Source organism: Chelonoidis abingdonii, chromosome 6 (assembly GCF_003597395.2).
Source record: "Chelonoidis abingdonii isolate Lonesome George chromosome 6, CheloAbing_2.0, whole genome shotgun sequence".
Lineage (NCBI taxonomy): Eukaryota > Metazoa > Chordata > Testudines > Testudinidae > Chelonoidis > Chelonoidis abingdonii.
This window is the reverse complement of record NC_133774.1, coordinates 89878823-89897226: the sequence shown is the minus strand read 5'-3', so window position 1 is coordinate 89897226 and position 18404 is coordinate 89878823. Positions and strand designations below refer to the sequence as shown.

The following is an 18404-nucleotide window of genomic DNA, read 5'->3' as shown; positions in this document are numbered from 1 at the left end:
GGGGCTTTTCCTGTTTACCTGCCCGCTGCATCCGAGTTCAGATTGCTGTCCAGAGCGGTCAGTGGTGCACTGTGGGATACCGCCCGGAGGCCAATAACGTCGATTTCCGTCCACACTAACCCTAATCCGATATGTTTATATCGATTTTAGCGCTACTCCTCTCGTCTGGGAAGAGTACAGAAATCGATATAAAGTGCTCTTTATATCGATATAAAGAGCGTTGTAGTGTGGACGGGTACAGCGTTAAATTGATTTAACGCTGTTTCAATCGATTTAAACGCGTAGCGTAGACCAGGCCCTAGTTGCATCAGGCTTGAACACCATGGACAAAATCCTGGTCGCACAGAGCTCAGTGGGAGTTTTGTCATTTACTTTAATGGGGCCTGGATTTCACCCTGTATCTTCATTCCAAAGGCTGTACACAGCTAAGCTGCTGCCAGAACTCAGCTCCTCCCATTCTGCTTCATGTCCTCCTCATTCCTTTCTCCCTAAATGATCTCTTTAGTCTCAAATGTTATGCTTCTCATCATACCACCTTTATCCTTGTGGAAGGTCCCCTCTGGCATGATAAACAACCTCACACTCCTCCAAATCCCTTTGCAGCTTAGGTTATAAGCTTTGGGGGGCAAGGTCCATTTTTGTCATACATGTGTGTACCTAGCAACATCGGACCACGATTAAGGCCTCTAGGTACTACTGCAATATAAACAAACAATAAAAGTCAGTGGTGTGAATTAACTCATTTTTCCATCACTAAACTCTGTTCAGATGTTCTACGGTATTAGAATAGAGAGATTTAAAAAAAAACCATATTAAAATAAATTCTAAAAACAAACATGATCACCTTCTCTTGAAATATAATACATTATCATTTGTCTACTGCAACAGCTTCTTTTCTATGTGCTCATCCCCAGTGCAGTCTGTTTTTCACTGTCATCCAATTTAGATTGGAAACACCTCAGACCAAGGACCTGGTCTTTCTAAGACACCATATGTATCTGTAGCACTATGTAACTATAGTAAAACCTCTCTTAGGTGACCAGAGCATGAGACCAAAAAAAAAAGAAAAAAAAAGAAAAAGAGGATTAGGTGGCCTCTTCTACAAATTTCTTTGCAACACTAATCACAACTGACATCATCATTCTTCTTGACAGTCTCTGACACATGGAGCATTCAATAGGTATGAAGGCTGAATGCCTCTCAGTCCCAGTGCACATTGGCATAGCTTGGAGAACCTTGCACTGTTCCACTGCCTGTGTAAGACATATTGTCACTATTCAATGTCACCACGTCATTCAAAGAACTTTCATAAACACTGAATTTACTCTGTGTACTCTAAAAAGTTACTCCCAGAAACGGATGCATGATCTGCTGGGAGGGTAAAAATCACAGTAAAAAAAGAGTGGAGAGGAGAGAAAGAAGAGTTTGGTAGAGAGCTATTCCTCAAGAAGAGTCCTATTACTGTCATTTACTGGAATGCTGAAAACAGGAAAAAACAGCTCCCAAAGGCCTATTACTGTTGATAAGGGAAAGGGAGCATGTCAGAAAACCAAATTATTAGAGTAAATCTTGATGCTCCCATGAAAGGGAGAAAGACATGAGACAGTCGCTCTGATAAGAAACGCTCACTTGCTTTTAGAGCCAGGAGTGAATGGATCACATTGTATATAGATCTACATGTCTAGATAGTAAACTGGAATTTTTTGGTTCTCCCTTTAACTTCCTACATTTTATAAAAGCCTGTTTGATTGCTGGATAGTTTTATCTAACTTTTGAAAGCCTTACTGTTTTAGTTCTTAGGAGAACTCTACAAAATTGTTCATGGTCAGGACCTATCAACCTTGTTTATCTACTGGATAAAAACAGAGTGGCAACAAGAAATCTGCAGGCTGGAATACCTAAAATTATATCCCTTCAGAGGTAAAGGAACCATGAAGCAACCTTTTTATTTATTTTTAGATATTTCCTCATTGGTAAAAATTTCATTTTACACAAAAAAGTACTACATAATAAAGCATTTATTTTAAGGGAGTTTGTTCAGCAAGTGACAAAAGATGTCAAAAATATTGCAGTAACCACAAAGTATTTATATAAATAGATATTTTAGTATGTGGTTAAGAGAATCCAGACTGGGTGACTAATGGTATTAATTTAGAATTCATTATCGTTAACTGTTCCAATCTCTCTCTTTAGTGTGAATTCAAAGGGGAAAAAAGCTAATGAAAGTAAATAGTTACGTAAGCTTCCCCATATACTGTAGGTTTGCCAGCACACCTCAGTACTGACCTGCAATATCCCTTTCACTCCACTATCTGACCTTGTTTTCATCAGAGACTGCCAAATATGTTGAGATGTGCAGCAGCCATAGGCAAGTGATGCAAACTTGGTGCCTCTGAACACCATTCAGAGATCATGACACACAGAATTCTAACATTTTTATATTTACCTGAAAGGAAGATAAGATGTGTTTCCTGCCAATAAGAGCCTGTACACATCTTCGGGTGATTCTTTTAAGTATATTATCTATTTTTGGAAGAAGGAAAGAAAATAATTTTTAATGATAACTTTAAGCTACCTATTAACTTTCTGTGTTTATTGTAAAATATTAAACTAAATGCCATAAAAATACCAGATGCTTGATAATGTCTTTTTCCTATAAGCACAGAATCAAGAATAAAAGAATATAAGCAATTATAAAATATGGAGATATACCTATACCTATCTCATAGAGCTGGAAGGGACTATGAAAGGTCATGGAGTCCAGCCCCCTGCCTTCACTAGCAGGACCAAGTACTGATTTTTGCCCCAGATCCCTAAATGGCCCCCTCAAGGATTGAACTCACAACCCTGGGTTTAGCAGGCCAATGCTCAAACCACTGAGATATCCCTCCCCCCTTAATGTGGCAGACAGAAGCAAAGCATATATTATATAACATACTGACCATTATTAATGTAAGAATATGAATCATAGCATCCACTGTATAAACATCAGGATTTGTGTTGAGTTTCAGATCCCAGCAAAAGTCCTTTTGTGACACTATTGTACCAAATATACAATATTTTTGCTATAATTCTCTGTAACATATTCTCATGGACAATTTTGTATAAACTTTAAAGTGATTAAAATTTAAAAGAAATGTAAGAGAACATAAAACCTCTAGGGCACCAGCAAAGCAATAAAGCAGCCCATCTGCAAAGTTGCTATACAGTAATAAGGGGGAATGTTGATCCTTCTAACGTTGGAGCTGTAGGAGATCACAGTATTCCAAATCTTGCATTGCCCTCACTGCACAACCTGAACACACACTAGGTTAAAGCAGTGTCCATTAATTAAATCCAGATGCCACCAAAAAAAAAAAGAAGAGATGAGTATAGCAGCCTAAAATGTAATAGAAGGTAACAAACCTCAAGAACATAATGAGGGCAAAATATATCTAGTATTAATTACTGAAAACATTTTATTGTTAAAAGAAATCAGAAAAGGATACCAGCTTCACAAAACCCCAGTTCATTACAGATTATGTCTAAAAAGCTGTCTGCACCAGGAAATCGATCCTTAGCTGCCAGCCACTGTCAGCAATGGTTTCTCTTGAACCAGTACCATAAACTGTTTTTCCATCAGTCATCCTTTCTGAGACTGTGCTGAAAACAATTCTGCCCTATTACACCATTTTCAGCACTGGTTAAAAGGCACCTATTGTTGACAGGAGTTGTCAGCAATGGGTCAGTTTCCAACTGTAAGATGGGGCCAGAGAATTTACAGTAACCCTTCTGACGGACATTTGGCATCTCTCATTAGAACCACTATGTTATTAAATATAAAAGAAGCAAACTTTATATAAGAACACTGTACTTTACTGAACTATAAATCTTGAATGTTTAAATTGTTGAGATCATGTTTTAACATTTTAAATTACTTCCTAAGTCTCTTTGTCAATAGTGGAAATTAAAAAACAAACACTGAACTAAATACTTTACCAGCATTCAAATTAGATAAACAATTCACATTTCTTGTACTAACAGCCACTTTTCCCAAAATTTCTTGCCAACAGTATTTTTAGTTTGTTTTTACACAGAAAAAGTAAAAAAGTATCGACTTAATTTTCCGTCATCATTTAAGACTTTCTAGGCATATTTTCTTCTCTTTTTTTAAAAGTTGGCATTGCCTTGTAATTACAGTTACACAGCTGTAAAGCCAAATCTGAAGTTTAACAAAATCATGGGTGAGGGGAACCATGTTGGTAATAAAGCTGTAAACATTTCCAAAAATAACATAACATAAAACGACATAACATAAAACAACATAACAAAGTGTTGACTTTTATTGTTTTTCCTCTGGCAAGGAGAACAAACAGGAAAATATTGAACATTGCTGGTAGCAGAATGAAACAAAAATAAAACTATTTTTTAAATTTTAGCTTACTTTTGGTCATTTAAATACTCTGAATCCCTCCTTCTTTTACTCAAACATCCAGGGACAAAGAGACTAAAATTAAGTACAAAATATTGTTCAAGTACTATTCCTCAGATGTCCATCCAATTAGCATTCCCAGGACGACATAGTTTAACACCTTAATTATAAATTACATGGCTTGGATGTACAGGCTGTATTCCAAGAATAGTCAAGCTTGTTTTGATAAAACAGACACGAAACATCCAGCAGTACTACAATGCAGGTTATTCTCAACCTTTAACATAGTGCCAAAAGCTGCACACAGCACTCCACAATCCATCAACTGTACTAGGAAAACAAGATTCTCTTCCTCACAGAACAGGGATAGCAACTACAGGTGCAAGCAAACAGTAAGGGCCTACACTAGTACCTAGTCTACACTAAAAAAGGCAGAAATGCATCTTATTCCATCTATCCTCCTTGCATAGATGCAGCTTATACTGGCAAAAGAGTACATTTGCCCAAATGAAGTAAACTATACCGTCAAAAGTACTTTTCTGCCAGTACAGAAGTGTTATTTAAAAACAAATAAATAACAAAAAAATCACACCTTTAAAAAACATTGTTATACTGGCAAAAGTTTTAAATGGAGACCTGATCTGAGCAGTAAAATGGTTATAAAACCATTTTAAAACACAAACACACAATCTTAACGCTCAACATATAGACAAGGACAAATTGTTTTTAAAGTTATGTCAGTGAATATGACTTTCAGCACAGCAGTCCTTAACTACACTTATGTCTGACATGTCTAATATTTGCACACATGTACACAGTAACAGGATGTCATCTTCCAGGGTAGACAAAGACCTAAAGTATGAATCAGTGTGGAGCAAAAGTCACTGTAGAAGGAAGCTTCACCGAATAGTTGAGTTTTTCAGAACTTGTGCAGACAGGGAATGATCTTGATAAACTTCAGGAGGGAGAATGTTCCAGATCATAGATTGTGATCGACTGGTTGATCCGGGAGCCTCTACCAGTCGATTGTGATCTCCGGCTGCTAAAAGTCCGGCAGCGCAGAAGGGCTAAGGCAGGCTCCCTGCCTGCCCTGGTCCCACACCGCTTCCAGAAGTGGCCAGCACACCCCCGCAGTCAGAGGTCTCCACACATGATGCTCCTGCTTGCAAGCACCGTCCCTGCCGCTCCCATTGGCTCGGAATGGGGAACTGCAGACAATGGGAGCAGTGGGGTCCATGCTTGCAGGCAGGAGCAGCATGCAGAGCCAAGTACCCCCCACCAGGGGCTGCAGGGGCGTGCTGGCCGCTTCTAGGAGCAGAGTTGGGCCAGGGCAGGCAAGGAGCCTGCCTTAGCCCTGCTGTATCGGCAACCAGAAGCTGCCCAAGGTATGTGTTGCCCAGGAGGAGCCCACAACCCATACCCCCTCGTGCACCCTGAACCCCCTTCCACACCCCAACCACATACCCCAGCTCTGAACCCCCTCCCAGACCCAGCACCCCATACCGCCTCCTGTACCCCAATACTCTGCCTCGGCCTCCTCTTGCACCCAAACTCCGTCTCAGAGCCCACACCCCCTCCTGCACCCCAACCCCTGCCCCAGGATCAGCCCAGAGTCCCCTACCCCACACACTCCAAACCCCTCAGCCCCAGCTCTGAGCCTGCACCCCCTCCCAAACCCTAACCCCAGCCTGGTGAAAGTGAGGGGGGATGGGGGAGAGCAAGTGACGGAGGGATGGGACCTCAGGGAAGGGGCAGGGTAGATCCTGGGTTGCACTTAAATAAAAAAAGTGATCTTGTGCGTACAAAGGTTGGAAACTCCTGTTCTAGATAAGAGATGACACATAAGTTGCAAAGATAAGTGCTGATGAAGGAGTTCCATGGTCCTATCAGTAAAAAGTGGCTTGCATAGAACTTGGATACAGGAGATGGTGAGTAGGTGTGATGTTATGGGGTGCTTTAGAGGACATGGAGAGGGGCTCAGCCTTTACACCAGGGTCGTCAATAGTGGACCATGTACTAAATCCAGACTGCTACATGTTTTTGAATGGACCCCCAAATTTTTATTTACTTATTATCATTTTTTATTCTTATTTATTTTATCTGGAGTCTGGACATTGACTACACCTTGACCAAGAAATCTGGACCTTGACAAAAAACAATTACCTCTGCTTTACACCATAGATGGAAGGCTACGAAGAGACTCTATACATGTTCAAAAAAAAAAAAAAAAAAATCTCTGTAGTTGCACATCAGAGGTGGTTATAGTAGTTACAGTGAAGAGAGGAAAAGACTGGTGCCTTGCCAGTGCAGATTTTAACTAATGGTCAAATTACAGAAATACTGTCAAACAAGCAGCAATGAGATTTGATGACGACTAGATGGGGGGAAGGAAGAGTATAGACAAAGATGATGCTGAACTTATTGTGAGCTTGGAGTACAGGTAGAATGGTCTGTAAACAGTGACAAAGCAAGAGGAAGAAGAAGGGTTTAGGGAAGAAAAACAAGTTTGACATACTGAATTTAAGATGGCAAGGGAACATTCAAGAGAAAATCTTGGCCACATAAGCAAACATGCAAGACTAAACCAGAGGATGAAAGGTGCAAGTAGCAAAATAGGTTTGTGAATCACTGGCACAGAGCGGTTGATTGAATCTATGGGAGTAAGCACAGGGTAGAGGAAGCAGAGGAGAAGACTGAAGTATGCTGACAACAAGAGGGGGTGGGATGGGGGGGAGACGCAGGGCAACCCAGAGGATTCAGGGGGCCTGGAGCTAAGCAATTTTGGGGGCCCCTTCCATAAAAAAAGTTGAAATATTATAGAATACTATATTCTCGTGGGGGGCCCTGTGGGGCCTAGGGCAAATTGCCTCACTTGTCCCCCCCACTCCTGGTTGGCCCTGGGGAGACAGGGTGAAGATGCATCCCAAAGGAAACACTGAAGAAGAGTTTGGGGATAGGATATAAAGAAGTATGGGATTTGCAGAAACCAGGATGTAGAAATTATGGAGGAGATTGATCAACAGATCTGAAGATGGCTGAGAAATTTAAGAACTTTAGCAAGTGACCACGAGACTTGATCAAGAAGAGGTCATTTGAGAGTTTAATGAGAGCAGTTTCATTGAAGTGAAGTAGGTAAGCAGAATGCAGGGGACTGAAGAAAGAACTGGAAAAGAGAATTAGTGAATGGGAAAAGACCACTTGTTTCAGGAGTTTGAAGGTAAAGGGGAAGTGGGAGCTGAGAGAAGATTCCTTTAGGAGACAGAAGACATGTACTTGCTTCAAGGAAGAGGTGAAGGAGTTAGAGAAGTGTGACTATAAGGGGAGAAGAGGTAACTAAGGGCATGTCTACACTTCCCATGGATCAACACTTCTAGTGAAGACCCACTAAATCAACTACAGATTGCTTTCCTGTCAACTCTGGTACTCCACCGGAACGAGAAGCATAAGGTAAGTCAATGGGAGAGTTTCTCATCAGCGCAGCACAGCATAGACACCGCAGTAAGTCAATCTAAACTACGTCGACTCTAGCTATGTTATTCGCGTAACTTACATCGACTTAACCCAGTAGTGTAGACCTGCCGTAAGAGACTTATCGTAAGATTAGAAGTACATCTGAGATTTCAGAGTACAAAATTAAAAAAGGATTAAAGCGTTGGAGTGGTGAATAGGGTAGGATGAAAACAGAGTTCCTAACATGTTTTGCAAATTTAGGAGGCAGGGAACTAGGTCTTAGGCCAAAAAAAAAAAAAAAAAAGCCCCTGTTTGGCCCTCTTTCGGGGATAAAGACACTGAAGTTGAGATTGGTTTATGTGGTGTTTAGATGTGCTTGTAATTATTAGAACTGGGAGCACTGGCTCTTAGGAGTCTGAAAGGACAGGAAATAGGGGGGAGGAGCTGAGGAGGCTGAGTGAGAATTACAGAGGGTGCAGCAGCAGCTTGGTAAAGAGGTTTCCACTGTAAAAATAAAGTCCTGTTGAAGCTTGTTAGTACTTTGCCTGCTTGATACAACAGTTTATTAGGATACATAATATAAGCTTTTTCTAGTAAAACCCCTGGGTATCTTCTAGTATTTCAGATGCAAGCCCCCCCTCCACCTTGCATACACCTTTTTGTGAAATTTATAATTTCACAAATGCAACAAATAAAAGATAGTATTAGAAGAGAACAGGCTGCAAATAATCGAGCTGTGCTTACATCAAGTGATATATCCAAATACATCTTGCTGGTAAAATACAAGATCAGACCAAAAGTGAAATGGGAAACAATCTACAAAAATTGCACATGTCCAACTTTTCTGAAAACTGTTCGTTATCAGTCTTTCATTCACATGATAGCTAGTTGCTCAAATATTTAACACCTTTAAAACAATATCTGTACAATACATATATATTTATTTTAAATGTGAGTGTGCATGCATTGTGCATGCACAGAAAAAAAAAGTTTCACTCCAAAAGACTGGAGATTACTGTTATAAAAAAACAGTTTTTAAAGGTTTTGCGTTTTGTTTTTTTTAATATGGTAAGTAACAGTCAGTTAATTTATTAACATAGAACAGACATTTTTCAGTCAACCATAATAATCCATTGCAGTTTCATCAATGGATCAATGTATATAAAACGCTACTACTGTTCTAGATAACCTAAATTCCCCTATTGGCTTCACATACATAAAAAAAAGCATCATCTCAGAATACATAAAGAATATGCTTTCAATTAACAATGGGAGCATATCACCCCAGCTAACTACCTTTATAATTATGGCATCTGTTTCTAGTTAAGGCATATGGGGTGCAAGTTTGCTAAAGGCTGAGAACAGAAGATTTTTTTCCAAATAAGTGTACTTTTCTGCAGATGCCTACAAACAGCTCGTGCAAACCCTTACCCTTGTACATAATCCTATTGACATCAGTTGGATTACACAACAGAGTAAGGATATGCAGACTAGGCTATCCGCTCTCTTGTTGAGAAGAATGAGCTCTGTAAGAAAATTTAGGAAGTGACCTGTATGTGTAGCAATATATACACCATAGGATGAAAAAAAGAATTGTTCTTTTACTAGAACCTGTTAAAATTGTAGATTATCACCAAGAAATTGTTCAAACCACAGTTCAATTATTAAATACACATTTCATGGGATTAGTGATATGACTATTAAGAGAGATGGGACAAACGGTTAACAACAGCAAGGGAAAGGAAGTTCCATCTGAAGGAGGCATCCTAAACTTTAGTATATGGGGTTATCAAAGAAGAATTTTACCTCATTCTGTAGTGTCACCATACAAGTTATTTTACATTGCTACTTTCTCTTTTACGGAAGATTAGTCTATTTAAATCTAATTTAAAACAGTTACAATTGCAACAAACCAATTCTGTGTTCTAATGATACACGACTTTTATAGCATTTGAAATGAAACAGTGCTCATAAAGTACTCTGAACTTTCAAACTCCACCTCCACTCTCTCCCCCCAACAAAAAAAATCCTTAAATTTTAAAATCTACTGAAGATAACAAATTAATCACACCATTTACAAAACTCAAGCACTTCAAACCAAGAAAATAATGAAATGCGCTTGTGGGAAGTGTAAGATTTATTGTGTCATCATGACAACTGCTTTAACACTTACCCAAAATAATAATTCTAACAGTTGTAAACTGCAAATAAACACATCACAATCCCCTTCTGAACAAACACAGAATCTACAGTATCTATATAGCACATTGATCAGCCTCAAATGCAAGTCCACACAGATGCATACATTTTACCATAAATTAATATTGAACAGTTCTATTACATGGATGATTACGATTTCTCAAGAATATATAAACACTTTACAAAAAAGATTCTCAACATCTGATAGATTAACTGATATTTCCCACCTAATCATATATCTTACAAGAAAATATTTAAATAGCAGAATCAAGATAAAAATACATCAATTTAACCTACAGGTCAGAGTTAAATTTGTTGTGTTGTCATGAAACACATAGGTGGCCAACGAAAGACAAATGTTTTATTTTATTTTTTTAAATTAAAGTGGATCAAAACAGGCTCACAAATAGAGAAACCCTACCATCTCTGAAAAACTCACTGCTAATCATAAAAAAGGAAGAACCTTAAAAAGTCTTGCAAGTGAGGAGGGAAGATAGCCCAAGAAAGCCATTAGCTGCGGAGTCTAGTGAGGACACCTTAGAGGGGAGCACTGCCTTAAGTATAAGCATATCCTGCGCAACCTTACTTCTACAAAAGAAAAAGGGGCAATCAGGTAAGTATAAGAGGAAGTAAACTTCAAGGCTACTGAAAAACTGGTGGAGAGAGATAAAATTAAACTGCTACTGTGAATGCTAGTTATAGTAACAGTTTTTATATAACATTTTAAAATAAGTCAGAGTAGGGAAATGTTGTAAAGGGCAAATTCTTAAAGACAAGACTCAAGGCAGGTTTTGCTTAAATGAAGGATAAGCAATGGAGTCTTATATTTCCTCTCTCCAAAAATACACAGCTGCCAACTCCTTTCCACATACACCCATATAGCCTTAGCCAAAGATTAATCACTATGCAAATACTAAAAGAGAAGCTGAGCACCGAGTATCACAAACAGAAGGGTTATTGCTTCCACAGCTCCCTCCTTCTCTCCAAAATATTTTTCCTAGGTGTGGCATTTTCAAAACAGAATAGCATATGGATCAGAATGGGTGAAAAACACTGCTTACCCTGAAGAAAGAAGATGAGAAAATAGACAAAGTACAGAGATGAGTCCTGGAGAAGGTGACCTGAATTACAGCAGTTCTTGGGGCGGTACCCATGGAGGGTTGCCCTCCAAGTACATAATTAGTGCCAAGCCTGAGAAAAGAAACACTGTTACTAAGTTAATGCAGCAAAGGGAGGTAGGAATTAGGGAAGTGGGGCTGGAACCCAGAAGGTTAAATTTGGTTTATCTGAGTATAGACACAATAAAGATGGAAGGAGGAGGCTTTCTCCATCCACACCTAAGTCCTGGTGAGGATCAAAAGAAGTCATTACAGAAACATTATAGATCATCTCAAAGAATCTCTGTTTGGTAGAACAGTAATGCCTAAATAATGTAGATTGTTTCTAGATAAAGACAGTTCTGCCTTAAGGATGACACAAAGCTGGTTTTGTTTTTAAATAATTAAACCAAATACTTTTAGCACCCAGCCTTTGGGTTTCAGTAAGATACATGTTCTGTGCTGCTGATCATGTTGGGTACACCCCAATCTCATTTGGTCAGAAGCTTGTATCCCTGCTGGTACATTCTGATCACTTCAATGACAATTTAACAGACTGTGACATTACCGAAAGTACAGAGGAGGACAAGAAATGAAAAGGATCAAGATTCCAAATCACTAACAGAGTAAATGTAGTGATAGAAATACGCTTACATTTTGTTACAGATTTGGGATCTTAATGGAGTTAGTTTAAAAACAAAAACTTCGCTTTTTATCTTTGAGATCGTGTTACACTGAAGAGCTCCAGCTGCTTGAGTTAGGCCTGGTTGGCACAGGAGACACCTGGAAGAAAGCAGTAGATATAAAAAGGAGTGTTTAGGCTGGATGGCCCATTCAGAAACTAGAGGGGAAAAAAAGTTGTTAAATGAGAAGGGATGGGGGTTAAAACATTAAAAAAAACATAATGAAGAAAAGAATTGGAACAGCCTTTGCTCATAAACCAAATCTTTGTCTGTCTCTCAGCCTCACAACGGTTAACTAGGACTTTCATAATTAGTTTAGTAAGTCAGTGACAAATGTTGCTATGGTATGCCTTGATTTGCTTAAGTGGCAGTTACAAGGATTACATGATGCAACAAATTATTGATCATTGCAACTTTAAGGACAAACAGGTTTCAGAGCAAGAGGCTTTCAAGTTAATAGTACTGATGTATCACTTGAATGCTTACTATTGATTGTTACTAGACAGAAAGGCTCTGAGGAGTACTAATTATTTTACATTTATTGCATTATAAACTTGGGATGCCACCTCAAGTTTTATACAGCTTTTTAAGTGTTAAAAAAGAGCAAAAATTCAATGTCAGTTCCCTAAAACTGGAAAATCTTTGTAGATGCGCTAAATGAAAATTGTTTATCACACAGAGATATGGCTTATCTTAAAAAGAGATTCCTTAAAATTAACACATTCAGGTGTGATCATTCGCCTAAAAGTAAGTCTTAAAATGGGCCCAAAAATGTTCCCCATAATCCTCCAAATTAAGAGCTACAACAGTTTTAAAATCCTAGTTACGAGGGCTCAGTGACCCAACAACAAACCCATCTTACTGCATATTCTGGCAATGTAACTGAGTGTATGACTATTCTATTTGATAGAGATAAGATGGGTGAGGCAATATTTTTTACTGGACCAACTCATGTTGGCAGAAGAGAATCTTTGAGCTGGAGAGAGCTCTTCTTCAGTTCATTCAACTCTATTCTTCTGAACTGGCACGAAGTGTGAAATTATAAGAAACTTGATCTTTCTCATGAAGAATAAAAAATCCTTTTTAATTTCTGTATTTTAGAACAGACTTATTTAAAAGCAAATTGGCGTAACAAATTAACACATTTTGGTTGTATTCTTCTCCATCCCAAAGAGTAAAAACACAGCATTATACATTTCACTGTTGCATCTCTGATGACTTCCTCCCCTATCTAATTTCGTCTGCTTCCACCCAAACTCCTCCCTTCCCCAATCTGCAGTGTGGCTAATACATCTCCAGAAGTGGAACAGAAGAGGGTTACAGAAATGCGATCTCTTCAAGCATCTAATATATGACTCAATTGACAAAAGTCAAAATGTCATGAAGGACTCACAATCTTGACAGCCTAGGAAGCAAGAAACTAAACCCAGATCTTTAACATAACAGTGAAAAGCATTACTGATAGGCCAATGGATTGGAAATCTTATATATATATATATATATTACATACATACACACACAAAGTTAAATTTTGCATTCATTCCATTTACACTTCCCTGTATTGAGCTTTAGAGAATTTTACCCTATAACTGGCTATACTCTTGACTACCAGAGGCAAGAACTTACATTATTCTAAGCACAGAGGCTTTGTTACTTAAATGGGTTTAAGTTTAACTCAAACAATACATGCTTAAATACATATATTTCTCTAATGAGATAAAAGTAGCACAGAATATTTTACAAATTAAGTAACTCTCTCTGAACATACATGTATCATATACACTGGAGCAGTTTCTAAGCCATTTTTCTCTTAAAGTATGATTCAGTTCCCACTACAGACAATGGAAAGACTTGAGGGGGACTCCACATACAAATGTCTGGGTAGTTCAATGGCAGGTCTGCCTTTGGGGGTACAGTTCTGCCAGGTGTGGATGATCTTCACATAACCCTCTCTCAGTCCACAAATCTAGCGCTCCATGGAAGATCTTCTATGGGGTTAGTGAATAAGGAGATATCCCCAGAGGCAGTATTCTCTTTATCTGTTACTCCTAGAGGAATTCCATGCCACTGCACATGCACAAAATTCAGCCCCCTCCTCCCCCCCGCAATTATTTTTCTCTGCAGAAAATATATTCTGCCTCAGAGGCACTGCAGTTATGCCTTTCATCCACTAGGGGCTGCAATGGCAACAGAACAGAAGGCAGCCAGCACACTGGCAATAACAGTCAGTAGGCAATTGGGAGGAGAGGCCGGGTTCCTCGCAGCACCCTGTCTGCGGGGCCAGGTGAGAAGCAGGGACAGCTCCAAGCACCAGCACGCCAAGCGCATGCTTGGGGCGGCAATCTGCCAGTTGCCGCGAAGGCGCCAGGCAGGTTGCCTTCGGTGGCATGCCTGCAGAGGGTCCACTGGTCCTGAGGCTTCTACGGACCTCCCGCAGGCATGCCGCTGAATCCACGGGACCGGGGACCTCCTGCAGGCGCCTGTCGTGCTTGGGGTGGCAAAATACCTAGAGCCACTCCTGGTGAGAAGGCCTGGGATATAGAGGGGGACAGACAGAGTGGGGCACATGGGGATACTGGGAGGTCACAGACTGAGGCTTAGAAGGGCTAGTGCCGGGGACAAAGTGGGGCGGGTGCCGAATGGGAGTGGGGATGAAGGTGGCTGAATGGGGATACAGGGATCCATGAGGACAGGGGGAGATGTGCCTGACTGAATGGGAGACACTAGGGGTCTGCCAGAGTCTGCATGGGGGAGGCTCCCCAACTCCCTAACAATCCCTCCCACCTCCAAAATCTTGTTCCATACTTCTCCCACCCACACCTAATAACCCTCCAGGTTCACTCTCAGGTTCCTTCCCAGCAATTAGTTCCCTCTTGCTCAGCTCCTCTGTTATCTCTGATTACCCCAAGCCTTTCTACTGTTTCTGAGGGATGTGGGAAATATGCTTCTGTATTGTAGTTTAAGTGAATTATTACTCAAAGTTATATATTAATAAGACTACTTAGTAGGCAATTTGTCAAAAAACATTTCCTGAATCTTTTTTTGTTGTCCATATTGCTACAGACATACTTGTTAGCAGGTATTTTGAAATAAATTATCAAAATAATTGAACTGGTATGATTATATATTGTACTATTCTGACAAATAAAATATTTAGAATTTTAAAATACCATGTGCATAATTTTTAACTTTTTTGTGCAGAATTCCATCAGGAGTAATCAGTGCCCTCCCCACCAGTATCCAACTGAGAGGAGAAAATATAGCCCTATGTATTTATGAAGGTTTATACAAACAGTCTCCTCCAACTGTGTTCCAGCGTATGGTGTCCTGGCAAGAAAATTGAGTGGATGATCAGAAGCACAATCGTTAAAAGTTAATTTAAAAAAGGTAGTTTACAAGTTACTGAAATCATGGATTACTTCGCCACTGCTTACTATTATTTCTGCATTTTGGGTGCTGCATAGGATGACCATGGCTACGCTGATGCCATGGTACTACACACAAGACCAAATATAAAAGAAACATTCTATAATAAAAGCAATCCACATTTACTTTTTGGCCTACTGAGTAATCAAATTACTTCTAAGGACTGGGTTTTTTTCTTGCTTAAAAACTGTGACCGATCAGTTGCTTTAGTATCTTGACACCAAACAATTAAGCTGAAGCAAGATATGTTGCATGTTTCCATTCAATTTCAGAATGCTGCAATGATAATGTAACACTTCTAAACTCCTGGAGGTGTCAGTTGGAAAAAAAATAACTCATTAATAATGTCAAAAGCTTCATTTATAAGCAAAGCAGAACAGGCAACAGGAAGACCCTGGGCAGCTGGAAACAGACCTATTCCTAACACAAACCAACAGCCAGGAAACACTCAAATGCAGGAGCTTTATAGCCCTCCAGAGCTCTTAAAGGGGAACGACTCAGGGTTGTATGGACTCTAAACCCCCTCTCAAGTCACCAGTAAGATGAAGAGCACAGGTCCTTCACCCCATTCTTTACTTTTAGTCAATGTTCAAAGAGAAATGAAAAAGTCAAGTGCAGTCAAGGTACAACACAAGTCAAATACCACAATGTTAACAATCTACAGTTTGTTGCATCTTTATATTTCAAACAGTCTGCATTTTAGACCTTCGCTACACGTTTTTGAGGTTCCTGCCTCAAACTTAGTCTTTCAGAGATTGAGCAATATGAACGCAGCCAGTTATTAGGTTTTTCCCTTCGTGGCCAAGCACCTGACCCAGTACACCTTCAGGCACTCTATCTAAAACCCCCTCTATACCTTTGGATATTATATCCGTTCTGAGCGAACCACATAAGACTTTTTCTTCCTTCCCCTAAGTTCCATTCCTGGCTTGGGTCAGGAAAGGGATAGGCTGGAGAAGATACATTTCCCAACATATAAACTCAGAAATAAAACATTTGATCGTATTTGGCCTTTACAAAAAGGATGAAATATGATAAGGTATCAAGAATTGGCCAATTTTCTTTTAAAAAATTAAATATTGGGAATAAAAGATAGAAGGTGCATTTTCCAAAAGCACCTAAGCAACTTCAAAAGAATGTATAGGATTTGTGCACCTATATCAGGTGAGGGATTTTAGAAACACCCACCCAGAAGATTTTTGTGCAGCAGAGGAATAAAACACTTTTAGGGGCCTTTCCTGTCACATCAATCACTTTGCTGGGGGGGGGGGGGGGGGGAGTTTGGATAATCTCTATAGTAAAGAAAGAGCAACACCAGGAAGTCAAACTCTTAGCCCTCTCCAGCACCACTTTTTAAAATAAGGAGGGAAAAAAGTATCATTCTTCGTATTTTAAGGAATGCATATGGGGAAATGATAAAAAACAAAACTTCATAATTCAATTTATAGTAAAAGGTTAAATACTTACTGCGTAAGAGCCTATGAGGAATGCAGCATTTGCTTGTTTTTTCTGATCAAAGCCAGTATAATGAATTATTTTCTTCCTTATCAATGTAAATGACTGCATCAAGAAATGAACAACAGTGTTATAATTTGGCACTTCAAACTTAAATCTGCATAGCCTGATAAAAGTAAGTTTGAAATCACTGCTGCAGAACAGCCAACTACACACAGAAATTGGCCTCACTGGAAATAAGGTTTCCAAAATTAATTCCAATGGTTAAAATGCCTTTCTGGTTAAGATATGATCAAGTGTGTTATTCCATTTTCAATCCTGAGAAGTGCTCAGCATCCAGGCAGGATCAGGGTTTTAGTGTACTGGTTGATGACAAAGCATCAAATCTGTTGAAAACCTAGTTACACTGGACCATGTGTTAAGCCATTCTAAATAAGAGTGGCAGAGTGAACTTTTTTACAAATTTCAGATGTAATTTTTAGGGCAGTCAAGTAATTAATCGCATTGTTAAATCAGAATAAAATACCATTTAAATATTTTTAGATGTTTTCTACATTTTCAAATCTATTGATTTCATTTACAACACTGACCACAAAGTGTAGAGTGCTCAGTTTATATCTATTTTTATTACAAATATTTGTGCTGTAAAAACAAAAGAAATAGTATTTTTCAGTTCACCTTATACACGTACTGTACTGCAATCTATCATGAAAGTTGAACTTACAAATGTAAAGTTATGTACAAAAAAAACTGCATTCAAAAATAAAACAAAGTAAAACTTTAGAGCCTACAAGTCCACTCAGTCCTACTTCTCGTTCTGCCAGTCACTCAGACAAACAAATTTGTTTACATTTGCAGGAGATAATGCTGCCCTCTTCTTGTTTACAGTGTCACCTGAAAGCGAGAACAGGCGTTCGTTCACATGCCACTGTTGCAGCCAGTGCCACAAGATATTTACGTGCCAGATGCACTAAAGATTCATATGTCCCTTCATGCTTCAACCACCATTCCAGAGGACACGCGTCCACGCTGAAGAGAGTTCTGCTCGATAACGATCCAAAGCAGAGTAGACAGACACAAGTTCATGTTCATCATCTGAGTCAGATGCCACCAGCAGATAGTTGATTTTTTTTTGTGGTGGTTCGGGTTCTGTAGTTTCCACATCTGAGTACTGCTCTTTTAAGACTTCTGAAAGCATGCTCCACACCTCATTCCTCTCAGATTTTGGAAGGTACTTCAGATTTTTAAACCTTGGGTCGAGTGCTGTAGCTATCTTTAGAAATCTCACTTTAATACCTTCTCTGCGTTTTGTCAAATCTGTAGTGAAAGTGTTCTTAAAACAAACATGTGCTGGGTCATTATCCGAGACTGTTATAACATGAAATATATGGCAGAATGTGGGTAAAGCAGGAGACATACAATTCTCCCCCAAGGAGTTCAATCACAAATTTAATTAATGCTTTTTTTTTTTTTTAAATGAGCGTCATCAGCATGGAAGCATGTCCTCTGGAATGGTGGCCAAAGCATGAAGGGGCATATAAATGTTTAGCATATCTGGCACGTAAATACCTTGCAATTGCAGCTAGAAAAGTGCCATGCGACTACCTGTTCTCACTTTCACGTGATATTGTGAATAAGAAGCAGGCAGCATTATCTCCCGTAAATGTAAACAAACTTGTTTGT

At 39.2% G+C, this 18404-nt stretch overlaps 1 protein-coding gene across 10 annotated transcripts in view; it reads right to left on the bottom strand.

Annotated features, from left to right (window-relative positions):
- Positions 1-18404, bottom strand: part of CDC14B (cell division cycle 14B) — an 80864-nt gene that overhangs the window by 41724 nt on the left and 20736 nt on the right. For 9 of the 10 annotated variants that reach the window (XM_032788093.2, XM_032788088.2, XM_032788085.2 and 6 more), the window contains 2 exons: positions 16734-16826; positions 2447-2523 (listed from right to left, as the gene is read on the bottom strand). In XM_032788093.2, the coding sequence (XP_032643984.1) occupies positions 2447-2523; positions 16734-16826 (170 nt within the window). The remainder of the gene's footprint in view (positions 1-2446; positions 2524-16733; positions 16827-18404) is intronic. The other variant, XM_075067209.1, reaches the window with a different exon arrangement.